The 17,503-nt window shown below is 43.2% G+C and overlaps 1 protein-coding gene across 2 annotated transcripts in view; it reads left to right on the top strand.

The window, feature by feature from the left end:
* FDXR (ferredoxin reductase) overlaps window positions 1-17,007 on the top strand; it is a 45,744-nt gene extending 28,737 nt beyond the window's left edge. Inside the window, exons 9-12 of one of the 2 annotated variants that reach the window (XM_039342885.1) lie at window positions 3,464-3,663; window positions 4,304-4,475; window positions 4,837-5,010; window positions 16,021-17,007. In XM_039342885.1, the coding sequence (XP_039198819.1) occupies window positions 3,464-3,663; window positions 4,304-4,475; window positions 4,837-5,010; window positions 16,021-16,148 (674 nt within the window). In that variant the 3' untranslated portion in view covers window positions 16,149-17,007. The remainder of the gene's footprint in view (window positions 1-3,463; window positions 3,664-4,303; window positions 4,476-4,836; window positions 5,011-16,020) is intronic. The other variant, XM_039342886.1, reaches the window with a different exon arrangement.
* The last annotated feature ends 496 nt before the right edge of the window (window positions 17,008-17,503 follow it).

Here is a 17,503-nt window from a genome sequence, read left to right as displayed (position 1 = left end):
CAGATTCCTCAAAAGAAAAAGCCACATTGGTGTGAGCAATTTACAGGAGCAACTTGCAACCTTTTCTTCTGATTTCCCTGTTGACTTTAGTTGTGGGAAGCCACTAGGGAAGGTTGCAACTGGCAATCACATGACTGTAAATACTACAACTGTCATAAATATGAGCCACTTGCCAAGCACGCAGATTGTGATCACAGGACCATGGGCTAGAACGTCAAAAACTCGTCGTAAGTACCACTCATTCAGTACCATCATAACTTTGGACAGTAAGTAAATGAATGGTTGTTAATAAGGACACATGGTCCAAATTCTCTAAATGGGAATTTTAGTTCAAAAACTAGGTGGGCTTTCCCTTTTTTCTTCTACTGGGTTGTTCTCATCTAGATTGGTTTCACTAACATTTATCATTATTTTTATTCACAATTCTTTATTCATGGTAAAGTGCCAGGAAGGGCTGAAAGACAAATAATTGCCATAAATTAATTATGGGAACAAAAGTTTTAGGCCAGTGGTTCTCAACCTGTGGGTCGGGACCCCATTTGGGGTCGAACGACCATTTCACGGGGGTCGCCAAACAAGGCTGTCCGCCATTTTTTCCCCTTGTCTTTGGCCACGCCCCTGGCACCCGGTGATGTATAAGTGGTTGGGGGTCATCACAACATGGGGAACTGTATTATGGGGTTGCGGCTTTAGAAAGGTTGAGAACCACTGTTTTAGGCTTTTCTAACTGAGACTGGTATGATAGATGGCTTAGCCCAACACATCTGGAGCAGGCCAGATTAGGGAACAGAAATGACATTATATCATATCTAAAGAATTAGGTGGTTTATTAAAATAGAATTAGAAAGGCACAATGTTGACACTGAGCATTTTAAAAATTGTTGTGGCCAATTTTTAAAGCTAGGATTTTGATCAGTTACAAAAAGTTAAGCTTTCTAGTTTGTACTTCTAACCTGACTTATCACAGTGGTTTAAAGAATAGCCAGTGAAGGGAAGAGAGAGAGACACACATTCAGAAAGAAAAGCAAACAGGGCATATAAACACTTTCAGTTGCGGAAATGGTCAAAGAGACAGACAGAAAGGAGGAGATACTTCCTCTGGTCCAAGTGACTGGAAATTCATTCCACAGATTTGCATGGGAAGAAAATCTTCTTTGCTTAAAATTCAATGGTGGTGGGGGGGATAAAAACTACTCACTACTCATAGAGATATCTCCGTTCACCCATCCGGCAGAACTGGGAAATTGTCTGGCAATCTCCTCAAAGTAGTCTCCTGTCATACAATGTATGACTGTCTTTGGGCCTACCTTTATCACCCCAGAGGTATAGCATGAGGAGAAACAAAACCCCAAAATACTGTGAAGATGCAAAGAGGAGCTAGGTTCCATGAATGAAGCAATTTGGGTTTGGATTATGTGAATTATGGTAGGTTTCTGTAGGCTTCCAGATGTTACTGAACCACAAATCCCAGAATCCTTCTCCCCCAACCATTTATCATGTAGTTGCTAGGTGTACATTGGAGAATAAAGGTGCTCTACCCTAATATGGTTCTGATTTTCTCTTAATATGATTCTGATTTCCTCCTCGCCCATTTCTGTGCTTGAACAAGTCAGCAGGAACCTTAGATGGGTCATCTAAATGGCAATTACTAATGTCTTGAGGTAATTCAGTAGCCGGGCCTTGAATAACTTGGATATTTTATAATGTAATAGTTGGCCAAAATGATCCAGGCCAAATGAAAGCAATTATGAGTCATAATCATTAGGAATAATGATTGAGGCCAGACAGAAGCTCATTTTAAATCCCTGGAAAATTGAATCCAGTTGTCTCCTTCCTCAAATTCCATGTGAATTGTTATGAAGGGACAAATTTGTACAGCAGCCATCTTTTGAAATGGTTTAGTGCTCCGTGTTTTCAGTGAGCCAGATGCATCTCCTAGTTTTCTCTCATTTTCCATCAGAACATCTCTTTATAATAATAATAAACGGCCACCTGTGTTGCCTGGTTGAACTGCAGTGTTTTGAACATGCAGTATGCTTTGTAACTCTGGGAGAGAGCTGGGACCATTCCCTGGCTGAGATTTCTCCAGAAAGAAGCCCCATAAAAGGAGGGGGTTTTTTTGAGAGAGAAAAAAGCAGAGAAGTATGTGACAAAAAGTGCAATTGAACAATGTAAATTAGAAAAAAGTGTAGGTGGAATGTTTTTTTCAGGAAGGTTAGATAAATTCTCTGCTCAGATTTCTATTTCAACACTGAGCTGGCCTAAATTGCCTTTCTTCTTATATCAGTAGAGTTTGTGCTGAAACGTTTCCCCTAATTTCTAATTTCAAAAACCAGGCGTCTTCTCTTTGCTTTACATACTAAGAGAACATCTTTTTGTGGATTCTCGGCTGGTAATAAATTGCCAGTTTACATGGCTTTGACCGAGAGAGGGTAATCTGGGATTTTTTTTTATCATACCACCTCAGTGGACTTTCATTCATGGTGACCATTCATTTTTGTATTCAGGACACATTCATTCAGCATGCATTTGCCTTCTTAAATAATTACTACCTAATGAATCCAATTTTCATACTTGTCCTGATGCCCCTATTGCAAAATAGAGAATAATGAACTGATATACGTGGCCGTTTTCCTCCTTTCCACAACAAACCACACATTAGCCCTACCTTTCTCGATTGACAACACGGAATGTTCTGCAAATAAATGCACACATTCATATTGCCAGTCAAGCCAGCTCTAACTTCACCACAAGCATTTCTTTTTAAACAAACAAACAAAATTCATTAAGTTTCAACAATTAAAAAGTTAAAATACAAAATTGCAACACAAAAGGAAAAGTGGCAGGGAGAGGACAACAGGGAAAGTTTAAAAAGTGACATAAAAAAACACACCAAAAATAACATAAGAAAAGAAAGTGTGTGTATGTGAGAGAGAATGAAAATCAGTGTCAGATCTGCCTCAGCTTGAACTTCTTAAATAAGAACGATCCTTAACTCCATTTGTTGAGAAAAGCAAAGTTTACTAAAAGTAATGTAAATTACAGTAATGCATCGCCAGAATTCGCGCGCCAAAATCCCCAAACCTAATTTTTCCCTCCCTTACTTGCCTCCCATCACTGCCCCCCATGTCCAATCAAATTCAGACAAGGGGTTTTTAGAATGGCCACTTCAGATGTAGGTTTGGTATGCAGCTGTGTTCCATTCCCAGCTGGTTTGACCCTGAAGCCCATCTCCCAGTGAAGATACAGTGAAGTTTCGTTTCCCCTCAAAGCATCCCCCTGCTTCCTGTGAAGCCCCCCTTGAGTTCATGGCAGCTGATACTGAATGGTTGTGAAGCGCAGGCATGAGGTGACAGCTGACAATCAGGTTTCTTTTTCCAGGTTATTCTTTTCAGCATCTCACAGGGGCAAACTCCGTCCCCTGGAAAAATCCCTTGTTTCCCAATGCTTTTGTAACTTTCAGACCTCCCAAGACCAAAGAAGCGCCTGACTGAGCTGATGATCAAAACAGCTCTGGAAGAACCTCCAGAGGAGGTGGGTGGCCGCTGGGCTTCCGCATCCAAAGAGTGGAGGTTGAAGTTTCAGCGCAGTCCGCTGGAAGTGTTGCCCACCATGGATGGAAAGAGAGCAAGAGCGATCCAGTTAGCTGTCAACAGGTTGGAAGTACGATCTCAAACCTTTTCTTTTCTGGCCCTTCAACCCTCTTAACTTTCCCCCTGTCCTTAATTTATCCCTTTAAGGTTGGCCACAACCTCCCCACTTTTAGCAATAAGTTACCGGTAAATATAGTTTTATTTTCCCACTCTACTTAGAAGAATCAGGGTAACTGCCTACTCTCTGCTTAAAAGGTAGGCTTTCAGTAAGCCACTATGCGTGTCTCCAAGGATTCATGTTCTGTGTAGCACTGTGGAAAGAACTCTTGTTTGTTTTGTATTGATGCCTGTGATAGGAGGCTGTCCTGGAAAGAAAACTGATTACCCAGCCATCTAGGACAGGGGTTCTCAAACTTGGCAACTTTAAGATTTGTGGACTTCAAGTCCCAGAATTCCTCAGCCAGCCAATTCTGGGAGTTGAAGTCTACAAGTCTTAAAGTTGCCAAGGTTGAGAACCCCTGATCTAGGAGGAGAATTGGCTAAGAACTGAATTACAGCTTTTTTTTTTTTTTGTTAGACCCCATAGCATCTTAAGATGGGCTCCCATCCCATTCACACTTCCTCAAATACTGTTTGAACCATGCAACTGGTTTATAGGATGGTCGCTCTAACATTGTTTTTCTCCGTTTTCCTGTTCCTGGACTGTGCAGGCTGCAGGGGATGCCGTGAAAGCAGTTCCCACTGGAGAGATCGAGGAACTAAGGTCTGGCCTGGTTTTTAGCAGCATTGGATACAAAAGCCTTCCAATTGATCCCGCAGTACCCTTTGACAGCAAGCGAGGTGTTATTCCCAACAATTCAGGCAGAGTTCTTGGGGCACCAGGTTAGTAGAACTTGTGCTGTGCTCCATAGAACAAATTGGTGTGATAAAAGACAAATGGGGAATCAGACAGTTCAGCTCCAAGGCTGAACAATGAATGGTCAGCGTGAATTATTGGGACTCAGATTACATATGCACGCCTATGCTATCCACTAAAAAAAAAAGAAGAAGAATTGAGCTTTTCCAGACCTCATCTTGTATTGGTCTTGAATGGATAGTGCAAGCATATCTTCTCCCTGGCATTAGCAGGAGACTTTGAATGAATGTACCACTAGAAGTCACTGCAGATTCGTGGCCATTGCTTGGATCTGTTCAAAACAAAGCATTGGATCTCAATTGCCTGGTTGGGCATTATGTTTTTCAGGGCTCTATTGCAGTGGTTGGGTAAAAAGGGGACCCACAGGTGTTATCATCACAACTATGAACGACAGTTTTGACACAGCCCAGTCTGTTCTGGAAGATCTGCAGTCTGGTGCCTTGCAACTCTCCAGTGCCAAGGAAGGCTTTGATTTAGTAAGCCACATCCTTCAATCCCGAGGTATGTGGCGTATTTTTGCAATTGCCTCTTAGTCTCCCATATACCCTGTTTTCCAATCTTTTTTTTTACATATTTATTTCTTACCTTCAAAGATAAAATACAAAACAAAGAAAAAGAGAAGACAAACAAACAACAAAAACCATGTGTGTAGGGAAAAAACAGATATTGAATACATCATTGACAACTAATATTAAACATTAAAAAATCCACCCTGCTGAATGCTGACAAATATATCAAAAATCTGATATATTCTCCTCCCCTCACATAACAGGTTTGCAAACAGTTATAAACTTTCCCATCTATATTTAATAAAAATATATTACATAAACAGATCTCCCTTATATATATTTATATTTTTGTTTTCTGAGGTTTTCGCAGGTGTTTGTATGTAGGTCTTTGGTTATTCAGGTTTTCTCCCGCGTAAAATTGGAAGTGTCTTGGCGACGTTTCGACGAAGTCCCATTCGTCATCTTCAGGCTGGTGTTTTCAGCTTTGAGCTCCTCGAAGCACGAAGCTGAAAACACCAGCCTGAAGATGACGAATGGGACTTCGTTGAAATGTCGCCAAGACACTTCCAATTTTACACGGGAGAAAACCCGAATAACCAAAGACCTACATACAAATACCCGCGAAAACCTCAGAAAACATATATATATATATATATATATATATGTATATATATATATATATATATATATTAATTATTGTTTTCCAATCTTGTCAACTTTAAGATGTGTGATGTCAACTCCCAGAATCCTCCAGCTTTTATGCATAGATGAGGAATCTATGGCCAGCAGAATACTACTAAAATAAATCACTAAGTAGCCCTCACCATTGTCTCTGCTGGTGGAAGCTCTTGAGTTTATATAACAACTGGAATGTGAAAAATTGCCCACTTTGTATTAGTACTCTTATGACAACTTGGACTACTCCATCTAAGGAATGTATTTTAATGAACTGTAAAACTGAATGGCACCACGTTTGCATGGCTATCTTCTTTTTTATTATTATTAATTTTTTATTTTTTAAACCAACAAAACAAAACATAACACACATACACACACAGTATATACTCCTCCCTCTTTTTTAACAGCGATTTTGTAACGGTAATCTATTATTTACATTTCCCCCACCCCTTATTCTTCTTTAGAATATTTGTCCATGTTGTCCCGTTGTTTCTTATTTGCATTTTTCTTCCTTCATACTATACTTCATACTAAGAATAATACATATTATTATTACTATACATTATTATACACACATTTTCCACTTTTGACCTTTCCACATTTATTCTCCTCTATTATTTCTAGTCTCCAACCAGTCATACCACTTGTTCCATATTAGATAGTACTCTGTGTCTTCCTTTTCTTTTATCTCTTTTGTTAATTTGTCCATCTCAGCACAGTCCAGGATTTTTCTTATCACTTCTTCTGATAGTATATTCTCATTTTTCCAGAACTGTGCGTATGCTATTCTTGCTGCCGTTGTTATATGTCAAATTAAATACCGTATTTCTTTACTATATTTTCTGTTTAAAATACCCAGTAAAAAAATCTCTGGTTTCCAGTCTAAGGGTTGGTCTATTATTTCTTCGATCCATCTTCTTATTGTAGTTCAGTATTTTTTCGCAACTGGGCATGTCCACCATAAATGAGAATATGTTCCATGTACTTTTTTACGTTTCCAACATGTTGGCGAATTGTTCTGGAACATCTTGGCAAGCTTTGCTGGTGGAAGATGCCATCTGTAAAACATCTTCAACTGGTTTTCCTTGAATGCCACTGACATTTGCATGGCTATCTTCAATTCACCTTTTCTAGAACCCAAATCCCTATCTTAAATGTTTTGGCCGGAATCTCCTAGTGTTGTGACAAATGTCTTTGCAATCTTAGTCTATGCCACGGGCCAGCAACCCCTGGCTCCGGAGCCGCATGCGGCTCTTTCAGCCATCTCCTGCGGCTCTGTCCTCAGCCACCATGTGCACTCTGAAAAAAAAAAGTGGGACTAAAAAAGTTCAACCAATCAATTCAAACTTCTCATGAAGTTTGAATTGATTGGTTGAACTTCTTTGGTTTGTGGGACTGCCCACAAATCTCTTTCCTTCTTCAGACTGCACGTGGTGGCAGCGGAGGAAGAGCCGGGAGGATTGCTGGAAAGGTGGCAGAACCTAGGTAAGGAGCCGCGGCTGGCCAGTCTCGGGATGCCTCTTCCCTCACCCTGCTCTGCCGCCGCCTCTGTTAGTCCGGGAGGGGTCGCCGGGGGTCTCGGTAGCTTACCCTCTCCACCCATGCCTTTCGGCCATCTCGCAGGCAGCGGATCTTCATGACGTCTCTCGAGACATACCCCCGCGGTGCCTGCCCAGCCCTTTCCTCACCTGCGTGACGCCTCTTGGCTGTTTCCCCGCTGCCACCTCTGCCCATCGCGCTGGGTGAGCCCGGAGAGGAGGCGGCAGGGCAGCTGTGCCCCTTTGCCGTCCTCCCGCTGTCGCTGCCACCGCTGCTGCACTACCAGTCAATGCTGAGTGAGGCCGGAGAGGCGGCGGTAACTGGGCAGCCGCGCTTATTCACCGTCCTCCCGCTGCCGCCGCCACTGCCGGTCACGCTGAGTGAGGCCAGAGAGGCGGTGGCGACAGGGCAGCTATGCCCCTTTGCTATCCTCCCGCTGCCGTGGGGCTCTCCACCACCTTGCCCCCATTGGTGGCGCCTTCCTTGACCACTTTCGGGGAGCCACTGCTGCCCTCAGTGTTGCAGGAGGAGGAGACCTTGGGCTGCGAGGCCGGCATCGGGTTGGGACCCCCCTCATCCCCGCGGCAGCACTCCCCGTTGCTGGCGCGGCCGCCCATGATGCACCCGCGCTGCAGGGAGAGCAGCATCCCCTTGACGCCCTCCTCTTGCAACGGCGAAATGGCTGAGGATGTGGTGGGGGCAACAGCCGGGGCGGCGATGGCGGGGACCCCCAACGATGTTGCAGTGGCTGCTGCCGTGCCACCACCCAAGCCACTGCCTCCTGTCCTGCTCCCCCTCCCTGCCCCTTCAGCGCCGTCTGCCTTTCGTTCTCTCTCCTAACCTGGAGAGAAAGAGAGAAAGTGAGAGAGGAAAGAGAGAAAGAGGAAAGAGAGAGAGAGAGAGGAGAGAGAGAGAGAGGAAAGAAAATAAGAGAGAAAGAGAAAGAGGAAAGAGAGAGAAAGAGGAAAGAGGGAGAGAAAGAGGGAGAGGAAAAAGAAAGAGGAAAGAGAAAGAGGGGGAGAGGAAAGAGAAAAAAGGAAAGAGGGAGAGGAACAGGAAAGAGAAAAGGGAGAGGAAAGAGAGAGGAAAGAAAGGAAAGAGAGGAAAGAGGGAGAGAAAGAAAGAGGAAAGAGAAAGGGAAAAGGAAAGAGAAAGAGAAGAAAGAGAAAGAGAGGAAAGAGAAAGAGGAGAGGGAGAGACAGGAAAGAGAGAGGAAAGAGACAGTAAAAAGAATATCTGCAGTGTTATCTGCAGTGTTATCTTCATTTTAAATGTGAAAAGAGTCTCTATCTCTCTCTTTCCTCTCTTTCTCTTTCCTTTCTCACTTTCTCTCTTTCTCTCTCGTCTTCCTCTCCATTTCTCTTTCCTCTCTTTCCTCTTTTTCCTCTCCCCTTTCTCTTTCCTCCCCCCCTCTTTTTCTTTCTTTCCTCTCTCTCTCTCTTTCCTCTCCCTCTCTTTCTCCTTCTTTCCTCTCACTTTCCTCTCCCACTCTCTTTTTCTCTTTCTCTCTTTCCTCTCTCTCTTTCCTCTCCCCCTCTCTTTCTTTCCTCTCTCCCTCTCTTTCCTTTCTCTTTTTCCTCTCCCTCTTTCTCTCCCTCTTTCCTCTCTCTTTCCTCTCTTTCTCTTTCTTTCCTCTCTCACTTTCTCTTTTCTCTCTCTCTTTCCTCTTCCTCTCTCTTCCCTCTCCCTCTCTTTTTCTCTCTTTTCCTCTTTTCCTCTTTTCTTTCCCCCTTTCTTTCCTCTCCCCCTCTCTTTCTCTTTCTCTCTTTCCTCTTTTTCCTCTCCCTCTTTCTCTCCCTCTTTCCTCTCTCTCTCTGTCTCTTTCCTCTCTCTCTTTCTCTTTTTCCTCTCCCTCTCTTTCCCTCTTTCTCACCCTCTCTTTCCTCTCTTTCTCTCTCTCTTTCTCTCTTTCCTCTCTCTCTCTTTCCCCTCTTTCTCTCTTTCCTCTTTCTCTTTTTTCTCTCCCTCTCTTTCATCTCTGTCTCTTTCCTCTCTTTCTCTTTCCTCTCTCTCTCTTTCTCTTTGTCTCTTTCCTCTCTCTTTTTTCTCTCCCTCTCTTTCGTCTCTGTCTCTTTCCTCTCTTTCTCTTTCCTCTCTCTCTCTTTCTCTTTGTCTCATTCCTCTCTCTTTCTCCTCTCCCTCTTTCTCTCTCTCTTTCCTCTCTTTCTCTCTCTCTCTTTCCTCTCTTTCTCTTTCTCTCTTTCCTCTCTTTCTCTTTCCTCTCTCTCTCTTTCTCTTTGTCTCTTTCCTCTCTTTCTCTTTTTTCTCTCCCTCTCTTTCGTCTCTGTCTCTTTCCTCTCTTTCTCTTTCCTCTCTCTTTCTCTTTGTCTCTTTCCTCTCTCTTTCTCCTCTCCCTCTTTCTCTCTCTCTTTCCTCTCTTTCTCTCTCTCTCTTTCCTCTCTTTCTCTTTCTCTCTTTCCTCTCTTTCTCTTTCCTCTCTCTCTCTTTCGTCTCTGTCTCTTTCCTCTCTTTCTCTTTCCTCTCTCTCTCTTTCTCTTTGTCTCTTTCCTCTCTCTTTCTCCTCTCCCTCTTTCTCTCTCTCTTTCCTCTCTTTCTCTCTCTCTCTTTCCTCTCTTTCTCTTTTTCTCTTTCCTCTCTCACTTACTCTTTGTTTCCCCTCTCTCTTTTTCTCTCTTTCCTCTCCCCCCTCTCTTTCTCTTTCTTTCTTTCCTCTTTTTCTCTTTTTTCTCTCCTTCTTTTCTCTTTCTCTCTCTCTTTCCCCTCTTTCTCTTTCTTTCCTGTCTCTTTCCTCTCTCTCTCTTTCCTCTCACTTTCCCTCTTTCCTCTCTCTCTTTCCTCTCCCCTCTCTCTTTCTCTTTCCTCTCTTTCTCTTTTTTCTCTTCCTCTTTCCTCTCTTTCCTTTCTCTTTCTCTCTTTCCTCTCTCTTTCCTCTCTTTCTCTTTCCTCTCTGTTTCTCTCCTTCCTCTTTCCTCTCCCCCTCTCTTTCTCTTTCTCTCTTTCCTCTTTTTCCTCTCCCTCTCTTTCTCTCCCTCTTTCTCTCCCTCTTTCCTCTCTCTCTCTGTCTCTTTCCTCTCTCTCTTTCTCTTTTTCCTCTCCCTCTCTTTCCCTCTTTCTCACCCTCTCTTTCCTCTCTTTCTCTCTCTCTTTCTCTCTTTCCTCTCTCTCTCTTTCCCCTCTTTCTCTCTTTCCTCTTTCTCTTTTTTCTCTCCCTCTCTTTCATCTCTGTCTCTTTCCTCTCTTTCTCTTTCCTCTCTCTCTCTTTCTCTTTGTCTCTTTCCTCTCTCTTTTTTCTCTCCCTCTCTTTCGTCTCTGTCTCTTTCCTCTCTTTCTCTTTCCTCTCTCTCTCTTTCTCTTTGTCTCATTCCTCTCTCTTTCTCCTCTCCCTCTTTCTCTCTCTCTTTCCTCTCTTTCTCTCTCTCTCTTTCCTCTCTTTCTCTTTCTCTCTTTCCTCTCTTTCTCTTTCCTCTCTCTCTCTTTCTCTTTGTCTCTTTCCTCTCTTTCTCTTTTTTCTCTCCCTCTCTCGTCTCTGTCTCTTTCCTCTCTTTCTCTTTCCTCTCTCTTTCTCTTTGTCTCTTTCCTCTCTCTTTCTCCTCTCCCTCTTTCTCTCTCTCTTTCCTCTCTTTCTCTCTCTCTCTTTCCTCTCTTTCTCTTTCTCTCTTTCCTCTCTTTCTCTTTCCTCTCTCTCTCTTTCGTCTCTGTCTCTTTCCTCTCTTTCTCTTTCCTCTCTCTCTCTTTCTCTTTGTCTCTTTCCTCTCTCTTTCTCCTCTCCCTCTTTCTCTCTCTCTTTCCTCTCTTTCTCTCTCTCTCTTTCCTCTCTTTCTCTTTCTCTCTTTCCTCTCTTTCTCTTTCCTCTCTCACTTACTCTTTGTTTCCCCTCTCTCTTTTTCTCTCTTTCCTCTCCCCCCTCTCTTTCTCTTTCTTTCTTTCCTCTTTTTCTCTTTTTTCTCTCCTTCTTTTCTCTTTCTCTCTTTCCCCTCTTTCTCTTTCTTTCCTGTCTCTTTCCTCTCTCTCTCTTTCCTCTCACTTTCCCTCTTTCCTCTCTCTCTTTCCTCTCCCCTCTCTCTTTCTCTTTCCTCTCTTTCTCTTTTTTCTCTTCCTCTTTCCTCTCTTTCCTTTCTCTTTCTCTCTTTCCTCTCTCTTTCCTCTCTTTCTCTTTCCTCTCTGTTTCTCTCCTTCCTCTTTCCTCTCCCCCTCTCTTTCTCTTTCTCTCTTTCCTCTTTTTCCTCTCCCTCTCTTTCTCTCCCTCTTTCTCTCCCTCTTTCCTCTCTCTCTCTGTCTCTTTCCTCTCTCTCTTTCTCTTTTTCCTCTCCCTCTCTTTCCCTCTTTCTCACCCTCTCTTTCCTCTCTTTCTCTCTCTCTTTCTCTCTTTCCTCTCTCTCTCTTTCCCCTCTTTCTCTCTTTCCTCTTTCTTTCCTCTCTCTCTCTTTCTCTTTGTCTCTTTCCTCTCTCTTTTTTCTCTCCCTCTCTTTCGTCTCTGTCTCTTTCCTCTCTTTCTCTTTCCTCTCTCTCTCTTTCTCTTTGTCTCATTCCTCTCTCTTTCTCCTCTCCCTCTTTCTCTCTCTCTTTCCTCTCTTTCTCTCTCTCTCTTTCCTCTCTTTCTCTTTCTCTCTTTCCTCTCTTTCTCTTTCCTCTCTCTCTCTTTCTCTTTGTCTTTCCTCTCTTTCTCTTTTTTCTCTCCCTCTTTCGTCTCTGTCTCTTTCCTCTCTTTCTCTTTCCTCTCTCTTTCTCTTTGTCTCTTTCCTCTCTCTTTCTCCTCTCCCTCTTTCTCTCTCTCTTTCCTCTCTTTCTCTCTCTCTCTTTCCTCTCTTTCTCTTTCTCTCTTTCCTCTCTTTCTCTTTCCTCTCTCTCTCTTTCGTCTCTGTCTCTTTCCTCTCTTTCTCTTTCCTCTCTCTCTCTTTCTCTTTGTCTCTTTCCTCTCTCTTTCTCCTCTCCCTCTTTCTCTCTCTCTTTCCTCTCTTTCTCTCTCTCTCTTTCCTCTCTTTCTCTTTTTCTCTTTCCTCTCTCACTTACTCTTTGTTTCCCCTCTCTCTTTTTCTCTCTTTCCTCTCCCCCCTCTCTTTCTCTTTCTTTCTTTCCTCTTTTTCTCTTTTTTCTCTCCTTCTTTTCTCTTTCTCTCTCTCTTTCCCCTCTTTCTCTTTCTTTCCTGTCTCTTTCCTCTCTCTCTCTTTCCTCTCACTTTCCCTCTTTCCTCTCTCTCTTTCCTCTCCCCTCTCTCTTTCTCTTTCCTCTCTTTCTCTTTTTTCTCTTCCTCTTTCCTCTCTTTCCTTTCTCTTTCTCTCTTTCCTCTCTCTTTCCTCTCTTTCTCTTTCCTCTCTGTTTCTCTCCTTCCTCTTTCCTCTCCCCCTCTCTTTCTCTTTCTCTCTTTCCTCTTTTTCCTCTCCCTCTCTTTCTCTCCCTCTTTCTCTCCCTCTTTCCTCTCTCTCTCTGTCTCTTTCCTCTCTCTCTTTCTCTTTTTCCTCTCCCTCTCTTTCCCTCTTTCTCACCCTCTCTTTCCTCTCTTTCTCTCTCTCTTTCTCTCTTTCCTCTCTCTCTCTTTCCCCTCTTTCTCTCTTTCCTCTTTCTCTTTTTTCTCTCCCTCTCTTTCATCTCTGTCTCTTTCCTCTCTTTCTCTTTCCTCTCTCTCTCTTTCTCTTTGTCTCTTTCCTCTCTCTTTCTCCTCTCCCTCTTTCTCTCTCTCTTTCCTCTCTTTCTCTCTCTCTCTTTCCTCTCTTTCTCTTTCTCTCTTTCCTCTCTTTCTCTTTCCTCTCTCTCTCTTTCTCTTTGTCTCTTTCCTCTCTTTCTCTTTTTTCTCTCCCTCTTTCGTCTCTGTCTCTTTCCTCTCTTTCTCTTTCCTCTCTCTTTCTCTTTGTCTCTTTCCTCTCTCTTTCTCCTCTCCCTTTCTCTCTCTCTTTCCTCTCTTTCTCTCTCTCTCTTTCCTCTCTTTCTCTTTCTCTCTTTCCTCTCTTTCTCTTTCCTCTCTCTCTCTTTCGTCTCTGTCTCTTTCCTCTCTTTCTCTTTCCTCTCTCTCTCTTTCTCTTTGTCTCTTTCCTCTCTCTTTCTCCTCTCCCTCTTTCTCTCTTTCCTCTCTTTCTCTCTCTCTCTTTCCTCTCTTTCTCTTTCTCTCTTTCCTCTCTTTCTCTTTCCTCTCTCACTTACTCTTTGTTTCCCCTCTCTCTTTTTCTCTCTTTCCTCTCCCCCCTCTCTTTCTCTTTCTTTCTTTCCTCTTTTTCTCTTTTTTCTCTCCTTCTTTTCTCTTTCTCTCTTTCCCCTCTTTCTCTTTCTTTCCTGTCTCTTTCCTCTCTCTCTCTTTCCTCTCACTTTCCCTCTTTCCTCTCTCTCTTTCCTCTCCCCTCTCTCTTTCTCTTTCCTCTCTTTCTCTTTTTTCTCTTCCTCTTTCCTCTCTTTCCTTTCTCTTTCTCTCTTTCCTCTCTCTTTCCTCTCTTTCTCTTTCCTCTCTGTTTCTCTCCTTCCTCTTTCCTCTCCCCCTCTTTCCTCTTTCCTCTCTCTCCCTCTCTTTCATCTCTCTTTCCTCTCTCACTCTCCTCTCCCTCTCTTTCTCTTTCCTCTCCCCCTCTCTTTCTTTCCTCTCCCCCTCTTTCTCTTTCCTACCTCTTTCTCTCTGTGTTCTCTTTCTCTTTGCTCTCCCTCTTTTTCACTTTCCTCTCCCTCTTTCTCTCTTTCTTCTCTTTCTCTCTCTCTTTGCTCTTTCTCTTTACTCTCTCTCTCTTTTCTTTCCTCTCTCTTTCTCTTTCCTCTCTCTTTTTCTGTTTCCTCTTCCTCTCCCTCTCTTTCACTTTCCTCTCTCTCTCACTCTTTCCTCTCCCCCTCTCTCTTTCTCTTTCTCTCTTTCCTCTCTTTTTGCTCTCCCTTTCTTTATCTCTTTCTCTCTCTTTCCTCTCTCTCTTTCTTTCCTTTCTCGCTTTCTCTCTCTCGTCTTCCTCTCTCTTTCCTCTCCCTCTTTCTCTTTCCTCTCCCCCTCTTTCTTTCCTCTCTTTTTCTTTCCTCTTCCTCTCTCTTTCCTTTCTCTCTTTCCTCTCTTTCTCTCTTTCGTCTCTCTTTCTCTCTTTCTTCTCCCTCTCTCTTTCTCTCTCTTTATTCTCTCTCAGTCTTTCCTCTCCCCCTCTCTCTTTCCTTTTCTCTCTTTCCTCTCTCTTTCTCTCTTTCCTCTCTTTCTCTCCCTCTTTCCTCTCTCTTTCTCTCTTTCCTCTCTCTCTCTCTTTCGCTTTCCTCTTTCTCTTTCCTCTCACTTTCTCTCTTTCCTCTCTCTTTCGCCACTGCCTCTCTGGCCTCGCCAAGCGCGACTGGCAGAGGTGGCAGCGTGAGGACGGTCAAGAGGCGCTGCGCAGCAGGTGGGGAAAGGGCCGGGCAAGCGCCACAGAGGAATCTCTTGAAAGAGGCCACGGAGATCCACTGCCCGCTATACGGCTGAAAGGCGCGGGCGGAGAGGGGAAGCTATTGATACCCCCGGCGACCCCCCCCCCCGGACTAACAGAGGTGGTGGTGGAGCAGGGCAAGGAGAGACCCGCTGGGCAGGGAAGACGTATCCTGAGACTGGCCACCATGGCTCCTTACCCAGGTTCTGCCACCTTTCCAGCAATCCTCCCAACTCTTCCTTCACTGCCACCACATGCAGTCCGAAGATGGAAAGAAGTTTGTGGGCAGTCCCACAAACCAAAGAAGTTCAACCAATCAATTCAAACTTCCTGAGGTTTTTTTTTTCAGACTGCACATGGTGGCTGAGGACAGGGAGCCACAGGAGATGGCTGAAAGAGCCCCATGCGGCTGCGGAGCCGCGGGTTGCCGACCCGTGATATATATAGTGCTTTAAAAAAAAAAAGATGCCGGAATTCACACACGTCATACAACCCACCTTGCCTACCCTACAAGGTTCCATCCAAAAATGGTGCTGGAACTCTGTTCTGGGCATTCTATGAGAAAAAAAGCCCTGTATACACACACACACACACACACACACACACACACACACACACACACACTAAAGGTAAAAAAAGGATATATGCAGTGTTATCTCCATTTTAGATATCAAAAGGGTTATGCGGCTCCCAGTGTTTTTTTTTCCTGTGGGAAACAAGTCCAAGTGGCTCTTTAAGTGTTTTGGGTTGCCTACCCTTGTACTAGAGGGACAAAGAGTCCCTCAGAGCGCATAGTTGATATTGCTACTTAGGTAAAAAACAGCAGAAAGGAATTGGCAGTGACAGAGACTCCGTAGCACATGGCAGATTTTCTACCCAAGTCTTTATTTTCTTGCTTTTTTATATATAGGAGGGCACGGAAGTAGTGTATTACTGTGAGAAATAGGTCTATATAAAGCAGCAATTTTGATAGGCTTAGAAATGTAAGCAGATTGTCCTCCAGAAAACCCTGGGTTTGATAATTTCACAGTGACATGTGAAACCTGGACAAAGCTCAAAGGAATAGACTCTCTTTTTTATGATGTGGTTGAATTTGAATCAATTTTGCTGTGGCCCTTTCCTAATATATCTGGAAAAGCATTTAAAAACCCAACTGGTTTTTTTATTGTCATTTTATTTAAATGCTTTCAATTAGTGTGTTCCCTCTAAATTGATTCAAATGTTTAAATGAACCAAAGGCAATTTGTCCCTGAAGATAGAGTGATACTATTATAAGAAACCTCCCAGAAACGGCAAAGTAATTTGATTTGGTTGGGACTCTTGGGTCTGCCTAGTCCTTCGTGTGGAGAGCATGTCTTTAATTCAGAATTTGATTCTGAAGAAGCCTCTGCGTATGTGAGGGCTTCTGAGGTTTGTGTGTGTGGTTAATTTGGATTTTGATCTGTACTTCCCCTTTCTCTGCCGATTAACAGCGGTCCACCCTGTTTCCTTTTCGGGTTGGGAGAAGATTGATGCTGTTGAAGTGACAAGAGGCAAACTGGCCGGAAAGCCTCGGGAGAAAATAGTCGATCAGGAGGAAATGCTAGAATTGATTGGATAATAAGATTGGACTTGCCCAAGATTATCAACACAATACTCCTGCACAATTCAAAGGTTGCAACAGATTGTGCAATTCCCTTTCCTTGCTCTACAGATACGCCACTAACAATATCTGGTGGTTTTGTATATCTGCATTGGTTGGAGGTACCAAAAGTTTGTTGCTGTCCTCAGTGATGGATTTCATACAGTCTGGTGGATCCATTGTGCTTTTTCAATAGGGAGCTCTCCATTACTCTGAAGATGCTCTAAGCAGCTCCCAAACAGGAGCAGTTCTTGGTCTTGGTCCCTGTAGAAAAGGGGAGGGGAGCAGATAAAGTCTTTCAGAGTTTCATTTTTAGGGATTTATCAATTGGTGTAAGTGCCTTATCTGCCTGTGCAAAGATTTGAGATTTGTTTTGTAGGGTAGAGTGGGGGTTTGAGAGCGGTGGTCCCATTTTGCTTTATCCTGATCTCAACTCCACATATACAGACCAGATGAAGAAACTGCTGGACATGATTTCCACCACAATCCCTCTTGTCCCTGCATTTCTACTGGACTGTTGTCATTAGATCTGATGCCATGTCACAATTAAATTCACACAGCCTTACAAAGGCTTGAAGTAAATTAAATAAATGAATACAGTTTGTAGATTGCTTTGAACATTCTGGATGTAAAGGTAAAATCAGTTTTGCTCTAAAGGAAAGGGGGAGATAAATTGGGATTTAGTAATCATGAGAATAAGCCAAAGAGGAAAGTCAATGTCAGTCCCTTTTCCTATTAGCTCTGAATATTTTTCCTGCTCATATCCTGACTTTGCTGTCCAATTGTGTATTGTATAATCTTTTTTAAAAATAAAGCTCTTTCCCAAATGGTGAACCTGGGTCACCAGCCTCGACTTCAGTTTGTTGCCAATCATAAATCTTTTAGTCACAGCATATCCTGATTGCAATTTAAGCAGCTAGAAAATGCAGAGCTCAGCTTCACATAGTTGACTGATTCTTGCCAGATTCTGGTGCATGCTAATTTTTGATAAGTCCTGGGAAATCGAGGGAAATAGCTTCTTTTTTCCTAGAAGTTCAAACTGAAGTCGGGCTACTGTTAACAGATAAAGTAGCATACATGTGTATTTAATAAGCCCACTCCTAAGGAATAGCACCAGAGGAAATTCACATAAACTATAACTGAGCCAACCAGTCCGTTCCATTACTGTAAACGTGAACTTAAAAGTTGTAAACGTTTTGAAATGTAAGTGCAGAGAGTATGGTGTAACATCTTTCCCCACTTCTTATTTGTCTAAAAAATGGTTCCACATCAAGAAGCAACAATTTCCATCCTTTCTAGTTCAGCTACTTCTTAGTTGCAGTGATTAAAATTGA

The sequence above is a fragment of the Crotalus tigris genome, unplaced genomic scaffold (genome assembly GCF_016545835.1).
Source record: "Crotalus tigris isolate CLP2741 ecotype Arizona unplaced genomic scaffold, ASM1654583v1 scf7180000017814.3102382, whole genome shotgun sequence".
In the NCBI taxonomy this organism is placed as follows: Eukaryota; Metazoa; Chordata; class Lepidosauria; order Squamata; family Viperidae; genus Crotalus; species Crotalus tigris.
This window is presented reverse-complemented; position numbering and strand designations above follow the sequence as displayed.